The following is a 21,209-nucleotide window of genomic DNA, read 5'->3' on the forward strand; positions in this document are numbered from 1 at the left end:
AATTTCAAAGTCTATCTCCCTCAATTCCACCCAGATGTTCACACAGCTGTGTAGGCAATCAGAACATGAATACCTTCCCTGACCAGAGGAATCTGTTTCCTGCCACCACTTCCTCTCCCTCATTTGCTGTGCCCTTTGAGCTGCCGCCCAAATGCTACTCCAGTAAAGGTAGTTATACTTCCTCGTTCCTCCACTATACACCGACTGCAGTGTGTGTGTGTGTGTGTGTGTGTGTGTGTGTGTGTGTGTGTGGGTGTGTGTGTGTGTTAGTTACCTGGCTTGCTGACCAGGGTCTGAAGGTGTTGGTCCAGGTACTCCTGTCTCTTGGTGAGAGCTGTCAGCCACTGACGACGCAGACGCTCCAGATCACGCTCCTATTGGACAGAACGCACACAATGACCAATCAGAGCGAGAACAACAGGATCAATCAACCGGAGCGAGTGCAGGAGGGAAACCGGTCAAAACAATCACACAAAAAAACAAGACAGACATGACCAATCCATCACAGATCCACAGAAACAGGCACATGCGCTGTAGCCTCCTCTTCAGTGGAGTCGTCTGATTTGATCAGATACAGTGAGGATATATGAAAGAGATATTTCAGTCGAGACAAGACAGTGAAAAGTGTTTACCTGATAGCTGTCCATCTCATCCCCCTCCATCTGTGAGACAAACAAAATACACAATTGTATTAGTCCAGAACAGACATATCGTAAATGGCATTAACAGCCATTGCCATCTTCCTGCATAGTAATGCACAGTAATGCACAGTAATGCACGGTAATGCACGGTAATGCACAGTAATGCACATCAATGCATAGTAATGCACAGCAATGCACAGTAATGCACAGCAATGCACAGTAATGCATAGCAATGCACAGTAATGCATAGTAATGCACAGTAATGCATAGTAATGCACAGTAATGCACAGAGCATTCGGGAAGTATTCAGACCCCTTCCTTTTTCCCACAACGTTACGTTACAGCCTTATTGGAAAATGGATTAAATTACATTTTTCCTCATCAATCTACAACCTGACAGAGCTTGAGAGGATCTGCAGAGAAGAATGAGAGAAACTCCCCAAATACAGGTGTGCCAAGCTTGTAGTGTTATATCCAAGAAGACTCGCTGCCAACGGTGCCTCAACAAAGTACTGAGGAAAGGGTCTGAATTCTTATGTAAATGTGATATTTCATTTTTAAAACATTTGTTAAAATAAAAACCTACTTTTATGTTGTCATTATGGAGTATTGTGTGTAGATTGGTTAAATTGTTTTTTTCCCTTCATCCATTTTAGAATAAGGCTGTAACGTAACAAAATGTGGAAAAGAGGTCTGAATACTTTCTGAATGCACTGTATCTACATAGGTATGTGTGTGTTACCTGTACGGGTTCGTTGTTGGCCTTGGCCTGCCGTGTCTGTCTGATCTCCACACAGCCCACAGACACAGCCAGCAGCACCTCCGCTATCAGCGGCATCGTCCCACTGTCCTGCACAGACTTCACCTCCACCTGCAGACGTCTGGACTGGCCCTGAGGGGGGAGGGAGAGGGAACAACAGATTAGACATGTCTTTGGGACTGGCCCTGAGGACGGGCCCTGAGGGGGAGGGAACACCAGATTAGACATGTCTTTGGGACTGGCCCTGAGGACGGGCCCTGAGGGGGAGGGAACAACAGATTAGACATGTCTTTGGGACTGGCCCTGAGGACGGGCCCTGAGGGGGAGGGAACAACAGATTAGACATGTCTTTGGGACTGGCCCTGAGGTGGAGGGAACAACAGATTAGACATGTCTTTGGGACTGGCCCTGAGGACGGGCCCTGAGGGGGAGGGAACAACAGATTAGACATGTCTTTGGGACTGGCCCTGAGGACGGGCCCTGAGGGGGAGGGAACAACAGATTAGACATGTCTTTGGGACTGGCCCTGAGGTGGAGGGAACAACAGATTAGACATGTCTTTGGGACTGGCCCTGAGGGGGAGGGAACAACAGATTAGACATGTCTTTGGGACTGGCCCTGAGGGGGAGGGAACAACAGATTAGACATGTCTTTGGGACTGGCCCTGAGGGGGAGGGAACAACAGATTAGACATGTCTTTGGGACTGGCCCTGAGGACGGGCCCTGAGGGACACATGTAATCAACACAACATAGAACATTAGTGGTGGAAACAGCTGGGCCTTCCTCTTACTGATTCAATCAACAATTCAGTTGGTTGACTTGACGGTCTTTCTTCTCATTGATTCTAATGTGTGTATTGTTGTGTTCCTGATGTAAATATGTATTGGATTGTCTTTTTCATTCTGAGGTAAAGGACAATTCGGAATTCCTGATTAAAACAGGAAAAAAAACATTTGGGGATAGCCACACACACACACACACACACACACACACACACACACACACACACACACACACACAACACCTACCTGTCGCAGTTGGAATATACCTCCTGTGCGTACGTCTTTGGTAGGTATGACCTCCACAGGCATGAAGTCTCCGTTCTCGTTGATCTCCAACACCTGGATCCACATCTCCAGACGACGTGTTACCTCACTCCACCTGTAGGAGGAGACAGACAGAACACCAATATGGAATTTAGAAGTTTTCTTTCATGTGGAACTGGAACCTTTGGCATGTGTCAGGGTCAACTTTTGCTGTGTGACTGTGTGCGCGCGCGAACCTGTCCCGTAGTGCGCGTGTACCTGTCCCGTAGTGTGTGTGTACCTGTCCCGTAGTGCGTGTACCTGTCACGTAGTGTGCGTGTACCTGTCCCGTAGTGTGCGTGTACCTGTCCCGTAGTGTGCGTGTACCTGTCCCGTAGTGTGCGTGTACCTGTCCCGTAGTGTGCGTGTACCTGTCCCGTAGTGCGCGTGTGCCTGTACCTGTCCCGTACCTGTTGCGCGTTACCTGTCCCGTAGTGCGCGTGTACCTGTCCCGTAGTGTGTGTGTACCTGTCCCGTAGTGCGTGTACCTGTCACGTAGTGTGCGTGTACCTGTCCCGTAGTGTGCGTGTACCTGTCCCGTAGTGTGCGTGTACCTGTCCCGTAGTGTGCGTGTACCTGTCCCGTAGTGTGCGTGTACCTGTCCCGTAGTGTGCGTGTACCTGTCCCATAGTGTGCGTGTACCTGTCCCGTAGTGTGCGTGTACCTGTCCCGTAGTGTGCGTGTACCTGTCCCGTAGTGTGCGTGTACCTGTCCCGTAGTGTGCGTGTACCTGTCCCGTAGTGTGCGTGTACCTGTCCCGTAGTGTGCGTGTACCTGTCCCGTAGTGTGCGTGTACCTGTCCCGTAGTGTGCGTGTACCTGTCCCGTAGTTTGCGTGTACCTGTCCCGTAGTTTGCGTGTACCTGTCCCGTAGTGCGTTTACCTGTCCCGTAGTGCGTGTACCTGTCCCGTAGTGTGCGTGTACCTGTCCCGTAGTTTGCGTGTACCTGTCCCGTAGTGCGTGTACCTGTCCCGTAGTGTGCGTGTACCTGTCCCGTAGTGTGCGTGTACCTGTCCCGTAGTGCGTTACCTGTCCCGTAGTGTGCGTGTCTTGGCTTGTATAATGCTGAGGTCCCAGAAGGCAGGGTTCCTGCCGGAGTCAGCCTGTCCGGCAGCGGCCTGTCTGTGTCCGTACACCTCCATGGCCACTGCCCCCTCTGTCAGATACTCTATAAACTCCTCTGTTACTGACACACCCATCTCCTACAGGGGGAGAGACGGCGAGAGAAACAGAATTAGAAAGGGCAGAAAGAATAGCATAGAAAACCAAAAGAGGTGAATTAGCAGAAAACAGAGCATAAACACAGTTAAACAAGACTGAACGCTGTGCTCACCACTGGTTAAACCAGGCTACCTGATTCGTCCTGGGCTATTAGAGCTGCAACACGACTGAGATGTGCATTTATTTTATACCCTGCTGGATTTTTTAACATTGTTGCTTTTACAATACAAGTACCTTACCATGCTTTACCCTGCCAGTAAAGCATTTTACATTTAATTGGATGTCTGACCTTGCAGCTGTCAAAGACCACCATGCAGTGAGGGTCCTTGCTGCTTGGGGACGAGGCAGAGGGGTCCACCTCTGGGGCCACGATTACGGGCTCCGCCTGGTCCCAAAACGAGTATTGGCAGAAGACAAAGTTGGAAAGGTACTGAGGGAGACCTGTTGCCTGAAGAATCTTGATCTGGAGAGAGAGAGGGAGAGAGAAAGGGAGGAGGAGAGAGAGGAAGATGGAGAAGGAGAGAGAGGATATGATTAATTATGATTTGACAGAGAACAAGCAAACTATATTGCTTGCCATTCCAGAATAATTATACAAAATAAATGACTTTCCTGTGTATGTGTGTATTCTATGAGTGTTCAAAACGGACTCACCATGCAGACCAGTTTCCTCTCCTGCACCTCTCCGTCGGGGCTGGTCTCATTGTCCTCTCCGCCAGCCATGCTGTCCTCAAACCCCCCCGCCACTCTCACCACCTCCACGTGTAACCTTCCAACCACCTACAAGACAACCAACACCATAACACCATTAATTATGTGCTGCATCATCACTTTGCGACAATGTGAGGTTTTCATTTCAGCACATCACCAAGACACCTCGTTCCTTCAAACAATCAACTCAGGGCAGTCATCAATCTAGATGACGATTTGTTTAATCAGGTGTGTTAGTGATGGGTTGGAACACAAATGGGATATTAGGGTTGGGCGGAATACCGTATTTTACTACAGTGGGGCAAAAAAGTATTTAGTCAGCCACCAATTGTGCAAGTTTTCCCACTTAAAAAGATGAGAGAGGCCTGTAATTTTCATCATAGGTACACTTCAACTATGACAGACAAAATGAGAAAAAAAAATCCAGAAAATCACATTGTAGGATTTTTTATGAATTTCTTTGCAAATTATGGTGGAAAATAAGTATTTGGTCAATAACAAAAGTTTCTCAATACTTTGTTATATACCCTTTGTTGGCAATGACAGAGGTCAAACGTTTTCTGTAAGTTTTCACAAGGTTTTCACACACTGTTGCTGGTATTTTGGCCCATTCCTTCATGCAGATCTCCTCAAGAGCAGTGATGTTTTGAGGCTGTTGCTGGGCAACACAGACTTTCAACTCCCTCCAAAGATTTTCTATGGGGTTGAGATCTGGAGACTGGCTAGACCACTCCAGGACATTGTAATGCTTCTTACGAAGCCACTCCTTCGTTGCCCGGGCGGTGTGTTTGGGATCATTGTCATAATGAAAGACCCAGCCACGTTTCATCTTCAATGCCCTTGCTGATGGAAGGAGGTTTTCACTCAAAATCTCACGATACATGGCCCCATTCATTCTTTCCTTTACACGGATCAGTCGTCCTGGTCACTTTGCAGAAAAACAGCCCCAAAGCATAATGTTTCCACCCCCATGCTTCACATGGTGTTATTTGGATGCAACTCAGCATTCTTTGTCCTCCAAACACGACGAGTTTAGTTTTTACCAAAAAGTTATATTTTGGTTTCATCTGACCATATGACATTCTCCCAATCTTCTTCTGGATCATCCAAATGCTCCCCTAGCAAACGTCAGACGGACCTGGACATGTACTGGCTTAAGCAGGGGGACACGTCTGGCACTGCAGGATTTGAGTCCCTGGCGGCGTAGTGTGTTACTGATGGTAGGCTTTGTTACTTTGGTCCCAGCTCTCTGCAGGTCATTCACTAGGTCCCCCCGTGTGGTTCTGGGATTTTTGCTTGTGATCATTTTGACCCCATGGGGTGAGATCTTGCGTGGAGCCCCAGATCAAGGGAGATTATCAGTGGTCTTGTATGTCTTCCATTTCCTAATAATTGCTCCCACAGTTGATTTCTTCAAACCAAGCTGCTTACCTATTGCAGATTCAGTCTTCCCAGCCTGCTGCAGGTCTACAATTTTGTTTCTGGTGTCCTTTGACAGCTCTTTGGTCTTGGCCATAATGGAGTTTGGAGTGTGACTGTTTGAGGTTGTGGACAGGTGTCTTTTATACTGATAACAAGTTCAAACAGGTGCCATTAATACAGGTAACGAGTGGAGGACAGAGGAGCCTCTTAAATAAGAAGATACAGGTCTGTGAGAGCCAGAAATCTTGCTTGATTGTTGGTGACCAAATACTTACTTTCCACCATAATTTGCAAATAAATTCATTAAAAATCCTACAATGTGATTTTCTGGATTTTTTCCCCTCATTTTGTCTGTCATAGTTGAAGTGTACCTATGATGAAAATTACAGGTCTCTCTCATCTTTTTAAGTGGGAGAACTTGCACAATTGGTGGCTGACTAAATACTTTTTTGCCCCACTGTATATATACATGTTTTGATGCACGGACCAGTTGGGGTTTTTACTTTGAATGTTTGGTTTGTTAAATGTGATAGTTTACTCTGCTACTTGATTCTTCCCTCTCTGCTCTCTCCACGCCGCTTTCCACACAGATCTAGTCCCACCCTGTCACTCAAGGAGCACATGTTGTTGCTTGACCAGGAGACACTTGCGTTCAGTCTGCATGGTCAATGCAGCACATGCAACAATGTTGATGACAACAATGTTGTTTCCACTTTGATCTTAATATAAATCCACAAGCGTTCTATAATACAATATTAGTTTGTGTTTCTTACATCTGCAAACAGTTAGTTTGTATTTTCTTAGCAAGTTGAGCTAAATCATGTTAGCCACTAATGCTAATCAATAGTAAACTGGCTTGCTAACTAGCTATTAAAAGTACTGAGTCAGAGCAAACATAGCTAGCTAATACAGCCTGATACCAGTACTGAGTCAGAGCAATCATAGCTAGCTAATACAGCCTGATACCAGTACTGAGTCAGAGCAAACGTAGCTCGCTAATACAGCCTGATACCAGTACTGAGTCAGAGCAAACGTAGCTCGCTAATACAGCCTGATACCAGTACTGAGTCAGAGCAAACATAGCTAGCTAATACAGCCTGATACCAGTACTGAGTCAGAGCAAACATAGCTAGCTAATGCAGCCTGATACCAGTACTGAGTCAGAGCAAACATAGCTCGCTAATACAGCCTGATACCAGTACTGAGTCAGAGCAAACTGAGTCAGAGCATAGCTAATACAGCCTGATACCAGTACTGAGTCAGAGCAAACATAGCTAGCTAATACAGCCTGATACCAGTACTGAGTCAGAGCAAACATAGAGCTAAAGCCTGATACCAGTACTGAGTCAGAGCAAACATAGCTAGCTAATGCAGCCTGATACCAGTATGAGTCAGAGCAAACCAGTACTAATAATGCAGCCTGATACCAGTACTGAGTCAGAGCAAACATAGCTAGCTAATACAGCCTGATACCAGTACTGAGTCAGAGCAAACATAGCTAGCTAATACAGCCTGATACCAGTACTGAGTCAGAGCAAACATAGCTAGCTAATACAGCCTGATACCAGTACTGAGTCAGAGCAAACATAGCTAGCTAATACAGCCTGATACCAGCACTGAGTCAGAGCAAACATAGCTAGCTAATACAGCCTGATACCAGTACTGAGTCAAAGCAAACGTAGCTCGCTAATACAGCCTGATACCAGTACTGAGTCAAAGAGCTAAAAGCCTGATACCAGTACTGAGTCAGAGCAAACATAGCTAGCTAATACAGCCTGATACCAGTACTGAGTCAGAGCAAACATAGCTCGCTAATACAGCCTGATACCAGTACTGAGTCAGAGCAAACATAGCTCGCTAATACAGCCTGATACCAGTACTGAGTCAGAGCAAACATAGCTAGCTAATGCAGCCTGATACCAGTACTGAGTCAGAGCTAATACAGCCTGATACCAGTACTGAGTCAGAGCAAACATAGCTAGCTAATACAGCCTGATACCAGTACAGAGCAAACATAGCTAGCTAATACAGCCTGAGTCAGAGCAAACATAGCTCGCTAATACAGCCTGATACCAGTACTGAGTCAGAGCAAACATAGCTAGCTAATGCAGCCTGATACCAGTACTGAGTCAGAGCAAACATAGCTAGCTAATACAGCCTGATACCAGTACTGAGTCAGAGCAAACATAATGCAGCCTGATACCAGTACTGAGTCGGAGCAAACATAGCTAGCTAATACAGCCTGATACCAGTACTGAGTCAGAGCAAACGTAGCTAGCTAATGCAGCCTGATACCAGTACTGAGTCAGAGCAAACATAGCTAGCTAATGCAGCCTGATACCAGTACTGGTGGAGGCTTAATTCACCATGTTGTTTGTGCAACAGCATCTTCTAAATCAAAGAGGAATAGGTTAATAATGAATATGTTTGCTATATGAATAAAGATTTAATGTAGCCAAAGATTATAGGGTTCTCTAGGAAACACTGAACATCACTTTGGTTTCTACCCTGTCACAATAACCCACCGTATTTAAAGTGCCCACTATTATTTATATTCTAACTATAGAATTATTATAAACATTCTATTTCCATGATTCCAAAAGTTCACCCAAGAGTTGAAGTGAAATTATTTTAGGTTGAAATTGAATTGAACCGTATAAAATAATCAGAATGAAGAAAGACCCATTGAAATAATTTAGAATACATGTGTTGCCACCCTAGGATCACTCACTACTCATTAAGTAAATGTAGAACTTTTACTAATCAAAAACATAAAATACCATCAACAATTTGAAAAACACCATATATGATATGATATTTTGGCCATATGACCCAGCCCTATTGGATATCACTGGTTGAGAAACAGGGTTGTATTCATTTGGCGACTAACAGAATAAAACAGACAAACAGGGAGGAACTACCAATAGGAAATGCTTATTTTTTTAAATTATTCCGTTTCAAAAAAGGTCTGCTTTGCTGTGTCTCGAGTGAATACAACTTTGGTGTTATGTGAAACTGAAAGCCGTCTCTTTACCTCCCCCTTCTGGTTGATGATAGGTACTGCGTATTGCAGCTTGACGTCATAGAACAGACAGGACAGGAAGACATTGGCTACGCCGATCAGGCTATGGTTCTCTTGCTCATCAAAGAACGGGTCGGCACGCTTAAAGTAGGAACGCATCACCTGGAGAGGAGGGAGAGAGAGAATGTAGAGAAGAGAAATGTGATGAGATCCTAAATGGAGCCCTTACAGTACGTGTTAACTGAAGATGTGGGTTTCGAGCAAACACTCTGCGATAAAGCCAATCGATTAACCAATTGAAGCTCACTACAGGCTTCCAGAAACTAGTCGATTGGCTGTTGATACCTAGCATGCTTGCTAGCACCACCTTACATGGTGTTTGTGTACTGAATGGACTCGACTCTCAAAAACAATGATTTGTCACACAGGGTTCATCTTTGTTTTAGTCCAAGTTCACAGCACCACACATAGACTCCAACAACGACACTGGCCGGACAGGTTACCATACACACCCATTCACCCACGCCATGCACAACCACCATCACACACTCACTGGGTTGTCATCGTCGTACTCCTTCCATTCCTGGTACAGTTCTCTCATGTCCACCAGTCTGTTCTCCATCTTCTCAAGAGCCCAGATCTGCTTCCCTTTCCCCTTACGCCTCACCTGCACCGCAGGCTCACTGAGCACTGCATCACGCTATGAGGAGGGAGAGACAGAGGTGGTAAGGGTGTCTGTGTCTTTATGTGAGAGAGAGAGAAATAGAGAAGTGACATTCCACCAGGTGTGCGTGTGAGCATGCTAATACTCGTGTGTACCTTGCGGTTTGCATTGAGGTTAGCAGCAGGTATCTGCAAGGTGACTCTGTACTCGGTGCGTTTGTCCAGCTCCTCTGCTATGAAGCCAGCCTCCTGCACCAGCAGGTTAGCTCTCACTATCTGCTCCCTCAGCTTACGCAGGCTCCGGGTCAACACCGCCTCTCTGAGGGGGGAGTCATCGTCAACATCTCATTCAAAGTGTACACACACACACACCATCCACCCCCAGCCACACATACAGCCCATCTCCCCAACCCTGTGTTCCACACCCTCCCTCCCTCTCACCTCTCCTCGCTCCACTGCTTCAGCCTGCTCTGTGCGCTGGGTGAGTTGGACATGCTGAGTCTCTCCAGGCTGCGGTAGTGGGGCTGTCCCGGCCTGTCAGCCTGGCCCTGTGATTGGCTGGGTGCCATGCCTGTCTGTCCTACAGACGGTCTGTCCGGGTGCAGCCGTCTTCTCAGCTGTTGCAGCTCCTGTTCGTACTTCAGCCTTTGTCTCTCCAGCGCCGAGCGCTTCTCCTCCTCGTGCTGCCTCTCTAGGGACTGGAGCACTGCCTGCATGGGGTCTGAAGGTGACGGACAGGAACGAGAGCCAATCAAGGACAGGGGATCCGGATAAGCAATCAATCGTGATTCATATGCAGTGTGATGGACAGAAGTCAATCAGTGATTCTCAACATGTTATTTGTTTCTGAAGGGCGCTTATCATTAGTTCTCCCTTCCTCCTTTCCCTCTCCTTAATACACATCCCTCTCGTCGTTGTTTGTAAGGACCTGTGTGTGTGTGTGTGTGTGTGTGTGCTCACCGTTGTTGCCCAGGGCCTTCATCATGACCTCTGTCTGGGCGAACTCGTAGGAAAAGGAGACCTCGGAGGAAACCTCACTGTTGGTGTCTCCGTCGCCCTCCAGCTGTTCACTACTGCTACTGTTCTTCATCAGGCCCCCCTCACCCTCCTCTTCCTCACCACCACCCCGCGACCGCCACTTAGGCAGGTTGATCCTGTGGGGACGAGAGGAGGAAAGGGGAGAGAGAAGGAGGGGGGAGAGAAAGGGAGAGACGGGAGGGGAGGGAGAGAGAGCGATCCAGGGGTTTCAGTAATACCATGAATATCTAGTATAACAGATGAATTGTTTTCAAACAAGGACAAGTAGCTGAGGGAGACATTGTGATTTGCGGTATTGTCAGAACTGTCACAAGACACACACGTGTGCACACACACCTGAAGAAGTGGTTGTTTCCCCACAGGATGCGGTCTCCATGGTGGAGCTGTTGAGGGCTGGTGCAAGGAGAGCCATTCACACACGTTCTGTAACGTAACCACAACATAAAAACACATGTTCTGTAACATAACCACAACATAAAAACACATGTTCTGTAACGTAACCACAACATAAAAACACACGTTCTGTAACATCAATAAATGAAACCACAAGAAGATTACCATACTGTTAGCTCATTCAAGCAGGCAGTGGCTGGTGGGAGAAGCTATAGGGCTCATTGTAATGGCATAAAAACAGATGTTCGATCTGTTTGATTCCGTTCCCGCCATTACAATCAGCGTGTCCTCCTATAGCTCCCCCCACCAGCCTCCTCTGCAAGCAGGCCATGTAATCCCTAAGGGCCTAAAGGCAACATGACGTCATCCTTATCTGGAAGCAGGGAAGTCATGAGGTGAGGAGTCACAGTGAGCTGACCAGGATCATCATTCTGATGTGGTGTGTTGAGATGACATTGATGACTAAGCTGGTGTACCGTGACTCCTTGTGGGGTGTGAGGTGCCAGCAGGCAAAATATGACATTTTTTACAACCTTGATTTTTACCTGTTGGTTGTAGAGACATTATTTTATCTAGTTTTGCCCCACTGGGAATTGTGATGATGGAGACGAAGAGGAGTGTTCTATACGTACCTTGAGTTTTTGTGAGGAGTGAGGACCACCCGTTGGTCAGCTGTGATGTCTATGATGCAGTGTGCAGCCTGAATACCCATCCCACACAGCTGAATGTCCTGGGAGTCTGCTGAACCAACCTTAGTGTGCTCCTATAGTACACAACAACACATGATAACACATAATGTTATAATGGTGTGCGTGTGTGTAAGCATACGTGAATGCACCATTGTGTGCACGTGTACCTTCAGATAGTAGACTAGCAGTTCGTTGAGAGCGGGGTCAGCGTTGAGGTTGACTAGAAAACACTTGTCTTCTCCCACTCTGATGCCAGACGACTGGAGAGAGATGCCCAGGGACTCCAACTGTTTTTGACGCTCCTACAGGACACACAACACAAGAACTATTGATCCAGCCTCCAGCCTACAGTTAATCAGGGCACACTTTTCAAAACGTTGTGCAACAAAAAATTAAATAAAGCATTTCTTATTGGACAATTTCAGAAAGTCCCTGTTTCAGACCGTTGTCTTCTGTTTCGTGCCTAATGAACACAACCCAGGACAGAATGTACAAAGGTGTGTTGTGTACCTGTGCAATCTCTTCCGTCTTGCGTAGTTTCTCCTCCCAGGTGACGGTCATCTCCTGGATGAGTTTTTCAGACTCCTCCAGCCTCTCCTTCAGCTCTGGGGCCTTCATAGACTGGATAGGAGACAAGAAAACACTCTTTCCATCTCTACAAGCAGCCAATATGTCACTGATGTTCTGGTAAAAAAGACTTCATACAACCCAATTACAACCAACAGGACCTGCTACAATCAGATGAAGACATTGTTTCTGGAAGCAAAAACAAAAGCAATAAAACGTCATTTTCGACCACAACGCAACATTAACGTGACCAGTTTTGCCAGCTGGTATAGACAGGCTCTCTCCACAATCCATCCTTACCCTGGACTGTCAGTTGATCTCCCTCTTCCCCCTCTTTACCTCCCCCTTTCCTCCCCCCACCACCTCTTGCCTGTGTCAGCTGGTCCACTCGTTCCCCCCACCGGCTGGTCCCGTAGTCCCCCCCCCCCCACCACCACCTCTACCAGCTGGTCCCGTAGTTTCTCCCCTCCTTCCCCCCTACCTCTGCCTGTGTCAGCTGGTCCCGTAGTTTCTCCACCTCCTTCCCCCCCCCACCTCTGCCTGTGTCAGCTGGTCCCGTAGTTTCTCCCCCCCTTCCTCCCCCTACCAGCTCTTCCTGTGTCAGCTGGTCCCGTAGTTTCTCCCCTCCTTCCTCCCCCCACCACCTCTGCCTGTGTCAGCTGGTCCCGTAGTTTCTCCACCTCCTTCCTCCTTCCTTCCACCCCCATCTCTGCCTGTGTCAGCTGGTCCCGTAGCTTCTCCCCCTCCTTCCTCCCCCTACCACCTCTGCCTGTAGCAGCTGGTCCCGTAGTTTCTCCCCCCCCCACCCACCTCTGCCTGTAGCAGCTGGTCCCGTAGTTTCCCCCCCCCCCCCCACCCATCTCTGCCTGTGTCAGCTGGTCCCGTAGCTTCTCTCCCCCTCCTTCCTCCCCCTACCACCTCTGCCTGTAGCAGCTGGTCCCGTAGTTTCTCCCCCCCCCCCACCTCTGCCTGTGTCAGCTGGTCCCGTAGTTTCTCCCCTCCCCCCCCCACCTCTGCCTGTGTCAGCTGGTCCCGTAGTTTCTCCACCCTCCTTCGTAGTTTTTTCCTCTCCCCCCCCCACCTCTGCCTGTGTCAGCTGGTCCTGTAGTTTCTCCCCTCCTTCCTCCCCCCCCACCTCTGCCTGTGTCAGCTGGTCCCGTAGTTTCTCCACCTCCTTCCTTTTCTCCCCCCACCTCTGCCTGTGTCAGCTGGTCCCGTAGTTTCTCCCCACCACCCCCTCCTTCCTCCCACCCCCCCCTACCTCTGCCTGTGTCAGCTGGTCCCGTAGTTTCTCCACCTCCTTCCTTTTCTCCCCCCTACCTCTGCCTGTGTCAGCTGGTCCCGTAGTTTCTCCCCTCCTTCCTCCCCCCCACCTCTGCCTGTGTCAGCTGGTCCCGTAGTTTCTCCCCTCCTTCCTCCCCCTACCTCTGCCTGTGTCAGCTGGTCCCGTAGTTTCTCCACCTCCTCTCGGAGCTCCCTGATGATACGTGCGTTGGGGTCCTCGTTGACGACAGCGTGGTTGACGATGCTCTTGGCCCGGTCGGCGTAGCGCAGCGTGGACAGCGTCTCGTCGTAGTTGTCTGCTGCCGGGCTCACCGTGGCCACCATGGCCGTGCGGCTGTTGCCGCCCAGGCTGTCCTGGAGACGAGGGAGAGTGAGAGAGTGATGAGGGAGAGGCGAGACGAGGGAGAGAGGCGAGACGAGGGAGAGAGGCGAGACAAGGGAGATAGAGGCGAGACGAGGAAGAGAGAGAGGAGACGAGGGAGAGCGAGAGAGAGATGAGGGATAGAGAGGCGAGACGAGGGAGAGAGAGACGAGACGAGGGAGAGAGGCGAGACGAGGGATAGAGGAGAGACAAGGGAGAGAGGAGAGACAAGGGAGAGAGAGGAGAGACGAGGCAAGACGAGGGAGAGAGAGAGAGAGGAGAGACGAGGGAGGGAGAGAGGAGAGACGAGGGAGGGAGAGAGAGAGACGAGGGAGAGGGGATTGTTAGTGAGAGAGGGGAAATGAAAGATAAGGTCGTCAGAACCAAATGATTGAAGGGGCAGAAGCGATCAAATCTCTAAAGGAAACAGGAAGATAAGCCTCCATCCCTCTCATGGTGAGCGGAGCGAGAGAGAGAGGGAGGACCAGAGAAGTTATAGTGGAACAAACTCCCTCACGACGCCAGGACAGCAGAGTCAATCACCACCTTCCGGAGACACCTGAAACCCCACCTCTTCAAGGAATACCTAGGATAGGATAAGTAATCCTTCTCACCCCCCCCCCCTTAAATGATTTAGATGCACTATTGTAAAGTGGCTGTTCCACTGGATGTCAGAAGGTGAATTCACCAATTTGTAAGTCGCTCTGGATAAGAGCGTCTGCTAAATGACTTAAATGTAATGTAATGATAGTAAGAGCAGGGAAAAATACTAAATATGTGTCTCTTACCTTTAGCAGCCATGTTAGCACAGAGTCTCTGTAAGGGACAAATTTGGTCTTGTTTTTCCCACATCCCTGTTCTGCCAGAGCAGATATGACCAGGCCTAGAGTAGTCAGAGACCTGCAGAGACACACAACAACCCACTATCATAACAGGTAGCATATTTGCTAAGTGAAAAGTGTTCATCTTTGTTTAAAAGGGGAACTAGAACACTTGGTGCTGTGTGTGTGTGTGTGTTGTGGACTCACTGAGGATGTATGAATGGGTGCGTTATCAAAGTGCTTGGTAACATACTTGTTGATGTTGCTGCCCTCCTTCATCCTCTCTCCAGTAGCTCCAGTCTTAGCTGCTCTCTCACTGCCAGCCAGATCTACCAGACTCAGCTTACTCACCTTCTCACCACTCGTCTGCAGAGGGGGAGAGGCGAGAGAGAGAGAGGCGAGAGAGAGATACGAGGAAGGGGAAAGCGGATAGAAAGTCATCTTGGTAGATTTGATTTTTGATAACATCGTTCATTTTAAACTGTTAAAATGACTCCAATCCTGCACACTGCATAAACCTCCGGAATGCAAACAAATGCAACTGTTTCAGTCAAAGATTTCCCATCTCATCCCAGTCATTTTCATGCAGGATACAACCATCATGTCTTCCTGCTCTAACATAAAGGTCCAGGAAGGATGAGATATATATATATATATATATGAAATGATTCATTAACCAGGTATTCCTATGGAGAACAGAGGCCAAAAGCCACACACAGCGAGGCAGAGAAAGACAGAGATAGAGAGCGAGAACGCGAGAACGAGAGATCGAGGAGAGAGAAAGAGACAGAGGAGAGAGAAAAAGAGGAGAGAGAGAAAGACAGAGGAGAGAGAAAAGGAGGAGAGAGAAAGAGCGCAAGAGAGCAAGAAAGAGAGCGTACGAGAGTGAGGAGAGAGAGTGAGAAAGAGAGAGAGAACAAGAGAGCGTGCGACAGCGTGTGAGAGAAAGTGAGCTGGAGAGAGAGGCTGGAGTAACAATCTCCCATTGTTCTGTGATTTACAATGTTAGCTGCAGGGGTGGAGCTTAACTATATTTGTGTGTGTGTGTGTGTGTGTGTGTGTGTGTGTGTGTGTGTGTGTGTGTGTGTGTGTGTGTGTGTGTGTGTGTGTGTGTAAACACACGTAATGGGGTCCTTATCTTAAATAAGGTGTGTGCATTAAGGACTGGAGCTTGACTGGGAGACGGGGGGAGATAATGGAGATAAGAGAGTAGGGGAGGTAGGGACGAGAGAGAGAGAGTAGGGGAGGTAGGGACGAGAGAGAGAGAGTAGGGGAGGTAGGGACGAGAGGAAAGAGAGTAGGGGAGGTAGGGATGAGAGGAGAGAGAGAAGGGGAGGTAGGGACGAGAGGAAAAATAGTAGGGGAGGTAGGGACGAGAGTTGGGGAAGTAGGGGAGGTAGGGACGAGAGAGAGAGAGAGAGAGAGAGAGAGAGAGTAGGGGAGGCAGGGATGAGATAGAGAGAGTAGGGGAGGTAGGGACGAGAGAGAGAGAGAGAGTAGGGGAGGCAGGGATGAGAGAGTAGGGGAGGTAGGGAGGGATGAGAGAAAGGAGAGATCGTGTAAGAGAGGAAGAACAGAGAAAATGCATTAATGCAGTAGTAGAAGGAAAGAATGTACGCATGAGAATTTACGCTAAATATATTGAAAAAGAGAGAGAGATGGGGTGAGTGAATGATTTGAGCAAGAAATTATAGAAAGAGATGGGGGTGGGGGTAGAGAGACAAAGGGCAGCGGGGGCAGAGGGGGGTGTGTGCATTATGTTTGGAGTCGTGTGTGTGTGTGTGTGTGTGTGTGTGTGTGTGTGTGTGTGTGTGTGTGTGTGTGTGTGTGTTACGTCCGGCGTCGTGCTGAGTGGGAATAGAGCGGGCAGTGATTACAGTGAGTTGTGAAAACAAAGCCTGCCCTTGTCCCCAGAGAGAGCGAGAGAGGGGGGAGAGAGAGAAGAGAAGAGAGGAGAGAGAGGGAGAAGAGTGGAGAGAGAGAAGAGCGAGAGAGGAGGGAGAAGAGCGAGAGAGAAGAGAGAGAGAGAGAGAGAGAGAGAGAGAGAGAGAGAGAGAGAGAGGAGGGTGAAGAGAGGAGAGAGAGAAGAGAGGAGAGAGAGAAGAGCGGAGAGGAGAAAAAGCATGAAACAGGGTGGACCTGAGTCAAAAACGATCTGACGTATTTGGCTGATACCTCATTAAATGTGGAATTCAGTATATTTTAAAGTCTTAGGTCATCTAGTTGAGTAACAATCTTGCAGGATTTTCTCTAGTATTTGCCTACAGCTTAGTTAATGAGTCGTTGCAACTTTATCCCCTTTTTCTAAAGATGCTAAACTTCCTTCTCTCTCACCATGGCGCTTCCAAAGCAACATCTCAGAGACATTCAGATTACTCTCTGTCAACAGGCCCCTGTGAATTTGCATAGGACTGAGTTTCCATGGAGATTAGTAAAGGGAGGATAAAGACAAGTGAACCTCAGCAGAAATGAGGCCCAAAGACGCTCTTGCTCTTTATCTCAGTGTGTGTGTGTGTGTGTGTGTGTGTGTGTGTGTGTGTGTGTGTGTGCGCGCACTGAGGCGGACAGCCTTTATTTGTGCATCAGTTTAAATGATCAGACTCAGACTATATTTAACTCCGTTTCCATTCCACCACAGGTGCACCTGGGGCTGCGTTCAGCAACACATGGTATCAAACTGTTACAGGTGCACCTGGGGCTGCGTTCAGCAACACATGGTATCAAACTGTTACAGGTGCACCTGGGGCTGCGTTCAGCAACACATGGTATCAAACTGTTACAGGTGCACCTGGGGCTGCGTTCAGCAACACATGGTATCAAACTGTTACAGGTGCACCTGGGGCTGCGTTCAGCAACACATGGTATCAAACTGTTACAGGTGCACCTGGGGCTGCGTTCAGCAACACAAGGTATCAAACTGTTACAGGTGCACCTGGGGCTGCGTTCAGCAACACAAGGTATCAAACTGTTACAGGGCACCTGGGGCTGCATTCAGCAACACAAGGTGTCAAACTGTTACAGGTGCACAAGTGGGCCTCAGCAACACAAGGTATCAGACTGTTACAGGTGCACCTGGGGCTGCATTCAGCAACACAAGGTATCAAACTGTTACAGGTGCACCTGGGGCATCAGTTTAAATGATCAACACAAGGTATCAAACTGTTACAGGTGCACCTGGGGCTGCGTTCAGCAACACAAGGTGTCAAACTGTTACAGGTGCACCTGGGGCTGCGTTCAGCAACACAAGGTATCAAACTGTTACAGGTGCACCTGGGGCTGCGTTCAGCAACACAAGGTATCAAACTGTTACAGGTGCACCTGGGGCTGCGTTCAGCAACACAAGGTATCAAACTGTTACAGGTGCACCTGGGGCTGCGTTCAGCAACACAAGGTATCAAACTGTTACAGGTGCACCTGGGGCTGCGTTCAGCAACACAAGGTATCAAACTGTTACAGGTGCACCTGGGGCTGCGTTCAGCAACACAAGGTATCAAACTGTTACAGGTGCACCTGGGGCTGCGTTCAGCAACACAAGGTATCAAACTGTTACAGGTGCACCTGGGGCTGCGTTCAGCAACACAAGGTATCAAACTGTTACAGGTGCACCTGGGGCTGCGTTCAGCAACACAAGGTATCAAACTGTTACAGGTGCACCTGGGGCTGCGTTCAGCAACACAAGGTATCAAACTGTTACAGGTGCACCTGGGGCTGCGTTCAGCAACACAAGGTATCAAACTGTTACAGGTGCACCTGGGGCTGCGTTCAGCAACACAAGGTATCAAACTGTTACAGCCTCCGAAATTGTCAGTCAACAATGTGCAACACTTTAGATCAGGGATGGGCAACTTTGATGGGGGAGTGGGTGCCACAACAAAACTGAAAGCTACCGACATCCATACCACACATGCAGTCAGAGCCCTCAGGTTTTGGGGGCCTTAAGCACCACCCACATCAAGATCATTTTTAGAGTTCATTTCCTGCTATTGTAAACATTTTGCCATGGTGTGTAGAGAAAATGTATCAGTTTTAAAGCAAGTTTGTTGCAATTCCACACATATGGGGTCAGAGAGCAATGTTTGCAGTTTTTAATACTTTTGACTAACAAAATAAAATGGGGGCCATCGGTCAGTAATTCAACCATGATTACTAAACTCAGCAAAAAAATAAATATCCTCACACTGTCAACTGCATTTATTTTCAGCAAACTTAATTAACATGTGTAAATATTTGCATGAACTTAACAAGATTCAACAACAGACATAAACTGAACAAGTTCCACAGACATGTGACTAACAGAAATTGAATAATGTGTCACTGAACAAAGGGAGGGTCAAAAACAAAAGTAACAGTCAGTATCTGGTGTGGCCACCAGCTGCATGAAGTACTGCAGTGCATCTCCTCCTCATGGACTGCACCAGATTTTCCAGTTCTTTCTGTGAGATGTTACCCCACTCTTCCACCAAAGCACCTGCAAGTTCTGGACATTTCTGAGAGGAATGGCCCTAACCCTCACCCTCTGATCCAACAGGTCCCAGACGTGCTCAATGGGATTGAGAAACGGGCTCTTCGCTGGCCATGGCAGAACACTGACATTCCTGTCTTGCAGGAAATCACGCACAGACCGAGCAGTATGGCTGGTGGCATTGTCATGCTGGAGGGTCATGTCAGGATGAGCCTGCTGGAAGGGTACCACATGAGGGAGGAGGATGTCTTCCCTGTAACGCACAGCGTTGAGATTGCCTGCAATGACAACAAGCTCGGTCCTACGATGCTGTGACACACCGCCCCAGACCATGACGGACCCTCCACCTCCAAATTGATCCCGCTCCAGAGTACAGGCCTCGGTGTAACGCTCATTCCTTTGACGACAAACGCGAATCCAACCATCACCCCTGGGGGTTTGTGCCCATAGGCGACATTGTTGCCGGTGATATCTGGTGAGGACCTGCCTTACAACAGGCCTACAAGCCCGCAGTCCAGCCTCTCTCGGCCTATTGCGGACAGTCTGAGCACTGATGGAGGGATTGTTTCTCCTGGTGAAACCCGGGCAGCTGTTGTTGCCATCCTGTACTTGTCCCTCAGGTGTGATGTTCGGATGTACCGATCCTGTGCAGGTGTTACACGTGGTCTGCCACTGCGAGGACGATCAGCTGTCCGTCCTGTAGCACTGTCTTAGGCATCTCACAGTACAGACATAGCAATTCATTGCCCTGGCCACATCTGCAGTCTTCATGCACATTCACGCAGATGAGCAGGGACCCTGGACATCTTTCTTTTGGTGTTTTTTAGAGTCAGTAGAAAGGCCTCTTTGGTGTCCTAACTTTTCATAACTGTGACCTTAATTGCCTGCTGTCTGTAAGCTGTTAGTGTCTTAACGACCGTTCCACAGGTCATTAATTGCTTATGGTTCGTTGAACAAGCATGGGAAACAGTGTATAAACCCTTTACAATGAAGATCTGTGAAGTTATTTGGATTTCTACTAATTATCTTTGAATGACAGGGTCCTGAAAAGGACTAAATAAACTTCAGTTAGTGCTAAATATGGCTGCTAGAATCCTGACTAGAACCAAAAAATTTGATCATATTACTCCAGTGCTAGCCTCCCTACACTGGCTTCCTGTCAAGGCAAGGGCTGATTTCAAGGTTTTACTGCTAACCTACAAAGCATTACATGGGCTTGCTCCTACCTATCTCTGATTTGGTCATGCCGTACATACCTACACGTACGCTACGGTCACAAGACGCAGGCCTCCTAATTGTCCCTAGAATTTCTAAGCAAACAGCTGGATGCAGGGCTTTCTCCTATAGAGCTCCATTTTTATGGAATGGTCTGCCTACCCATGTAAGAGACTCAAACTCGGTCTCAACCTTTAAGTCTTTACTGAAGACTCATCTTTTCAGTGGGTCATATGATTGAGTGTAGTCTGGCCCAGGAGTGGGAAGGTGAACGGAAAGGCTCTGGAGCAACGAACCGCCCTTGCTGTCTCTTGTGTTCTTGTCCCCTCAGACCTTCGCCTATGACTACTGTTTTTGGTCCATGGACGAGTCAGAGGACCTGAGCCCTAGGACCACGCCTCAGGACTACCTGACATGATGACTCCTTGCTGTCCCCAGTCCACCTGGCAGTGCTGCTGCTCCAGTTTCAACTGTTCTGCCTTATTATTATTGGACCATGCTGGTCATTTATGAACATTTGAACATCTTGGCCATGTTCTGTTATAATCTCCACCCGGCAAAGCCAGAAGAGGACTGGCCACCCCACAAAGCCTGGTTCCTCTCTAGGTTTCTTCCTAGGTTTTGGCCTTTCTAGGGAGTTTTTCCTAGCCACCGTGCTTCTACACCTGCATTGCTTGCTGTTTGGGGTTTTAGGCTGGGTTTCTGTACAGCACTTTGAGATATCAGCTGCTGTACGAAGGGCTATATAAATACATTTGATTTGACTTGAAAAGGGGACATTTCTTTGTATGCAGAGTTTAGAAGTTCAGACAGACAGACATGAGAGAAAAACTGCCGATGCAAAACCAAATTT

At 48.2% G+C, this 21,209-nt stretch overlaps 1 protein-coding gene across 5 annotated transcripts in view; it reads right to left on the reverse strand.

Annotated features, from left to right (window-relative positions):
* Positions 1-21,209, reverse strand: part of LOC135508393 (kinesin-like protein KIF13B) — a 76,298-nt gene that overhangs the window by 13,099 nt on the left and 41,990 nt on the right. For all 5 annotated transcript variants that reach the window (XM_064928544.1, XM_064928545.1, XM_064928542.1 and 2 more), the window contains exons 10-28: positions 14,933-15,045; positions 14,647-14,758; positions 13,639-13,851; positions 12,157-12,267; positions 11,814-11,948; positions 11,590-11,720; positions 10,901-10,987; positions 10,487-10,680; positions 9,968-10,247; positions 9,683-9,845; positions 9,417-9,563; positions 8,876-9,025; positions 4,363-4,488; positions 3,998-4,171; positions 3,517-3,689; positions 2,431-2,563; positions 1,384-1,533; positions 633-662; positions 275-374 (exon numbers count right to left, since the gene is read on the reverse strand). In XM_064928544.1, the coding sequence (XP_064784616.1) occupies positions 275-374; positions 633-662; positions 1,384-1,533; positions 2,431-2,563; positions 3,517-3,689; positions 3,998-4,171; positions 4,363-4,488; positions 8,876-9,025; positions 9,417-9,563; positions 9,683-9,845; positions 9,968-10,247; positions 10,487-10,680; positions 10,901-10,987; positions 11,590-11,720; positions 11,814-11,948; positions 12,157-12,267; positions 13,639-13,851; positions 14,647-14,758; positions 14,933-15,045 (2,722 nt within the window). The remainder of the gene's footprint in view (positions 1-274; positions 375-632; positions 663-1,383; positions 1,534-2,430; positions 2,564-3,516; positions 3,690-3,997; positions 4,172-4,362; positions 4,489-8,875; positions 9,026-9,416; positions 9,564-9,682; positions 9,846-9,967; positions 10,248-10,486; positions 10,681-10,900; positions 10,988-11,589; positions 11,721-11,813; positions 11,949-12,156; positions 12,268-13,638; positions 13,852-14,646; positions 14,759-14,932; positions 15,046-21,209) is intronic.

The sequence above is a fragment of the Oncorhynchus masou genome, chromosome 21 (genome assembly GCF_036934945.1).
Source record: "Oncorhynchus masou masou isolate Uvic2021 chromosome 21, UVic_Omas_1.1, whole genome shotgun sequence".
Taxonomy (NCBI): Eukaryota; Metazoa; Chordata; class Actinopteri; order Salmoniformes; family Salmonidae; genus Oncorhynchus; species Oncorhynchus masou.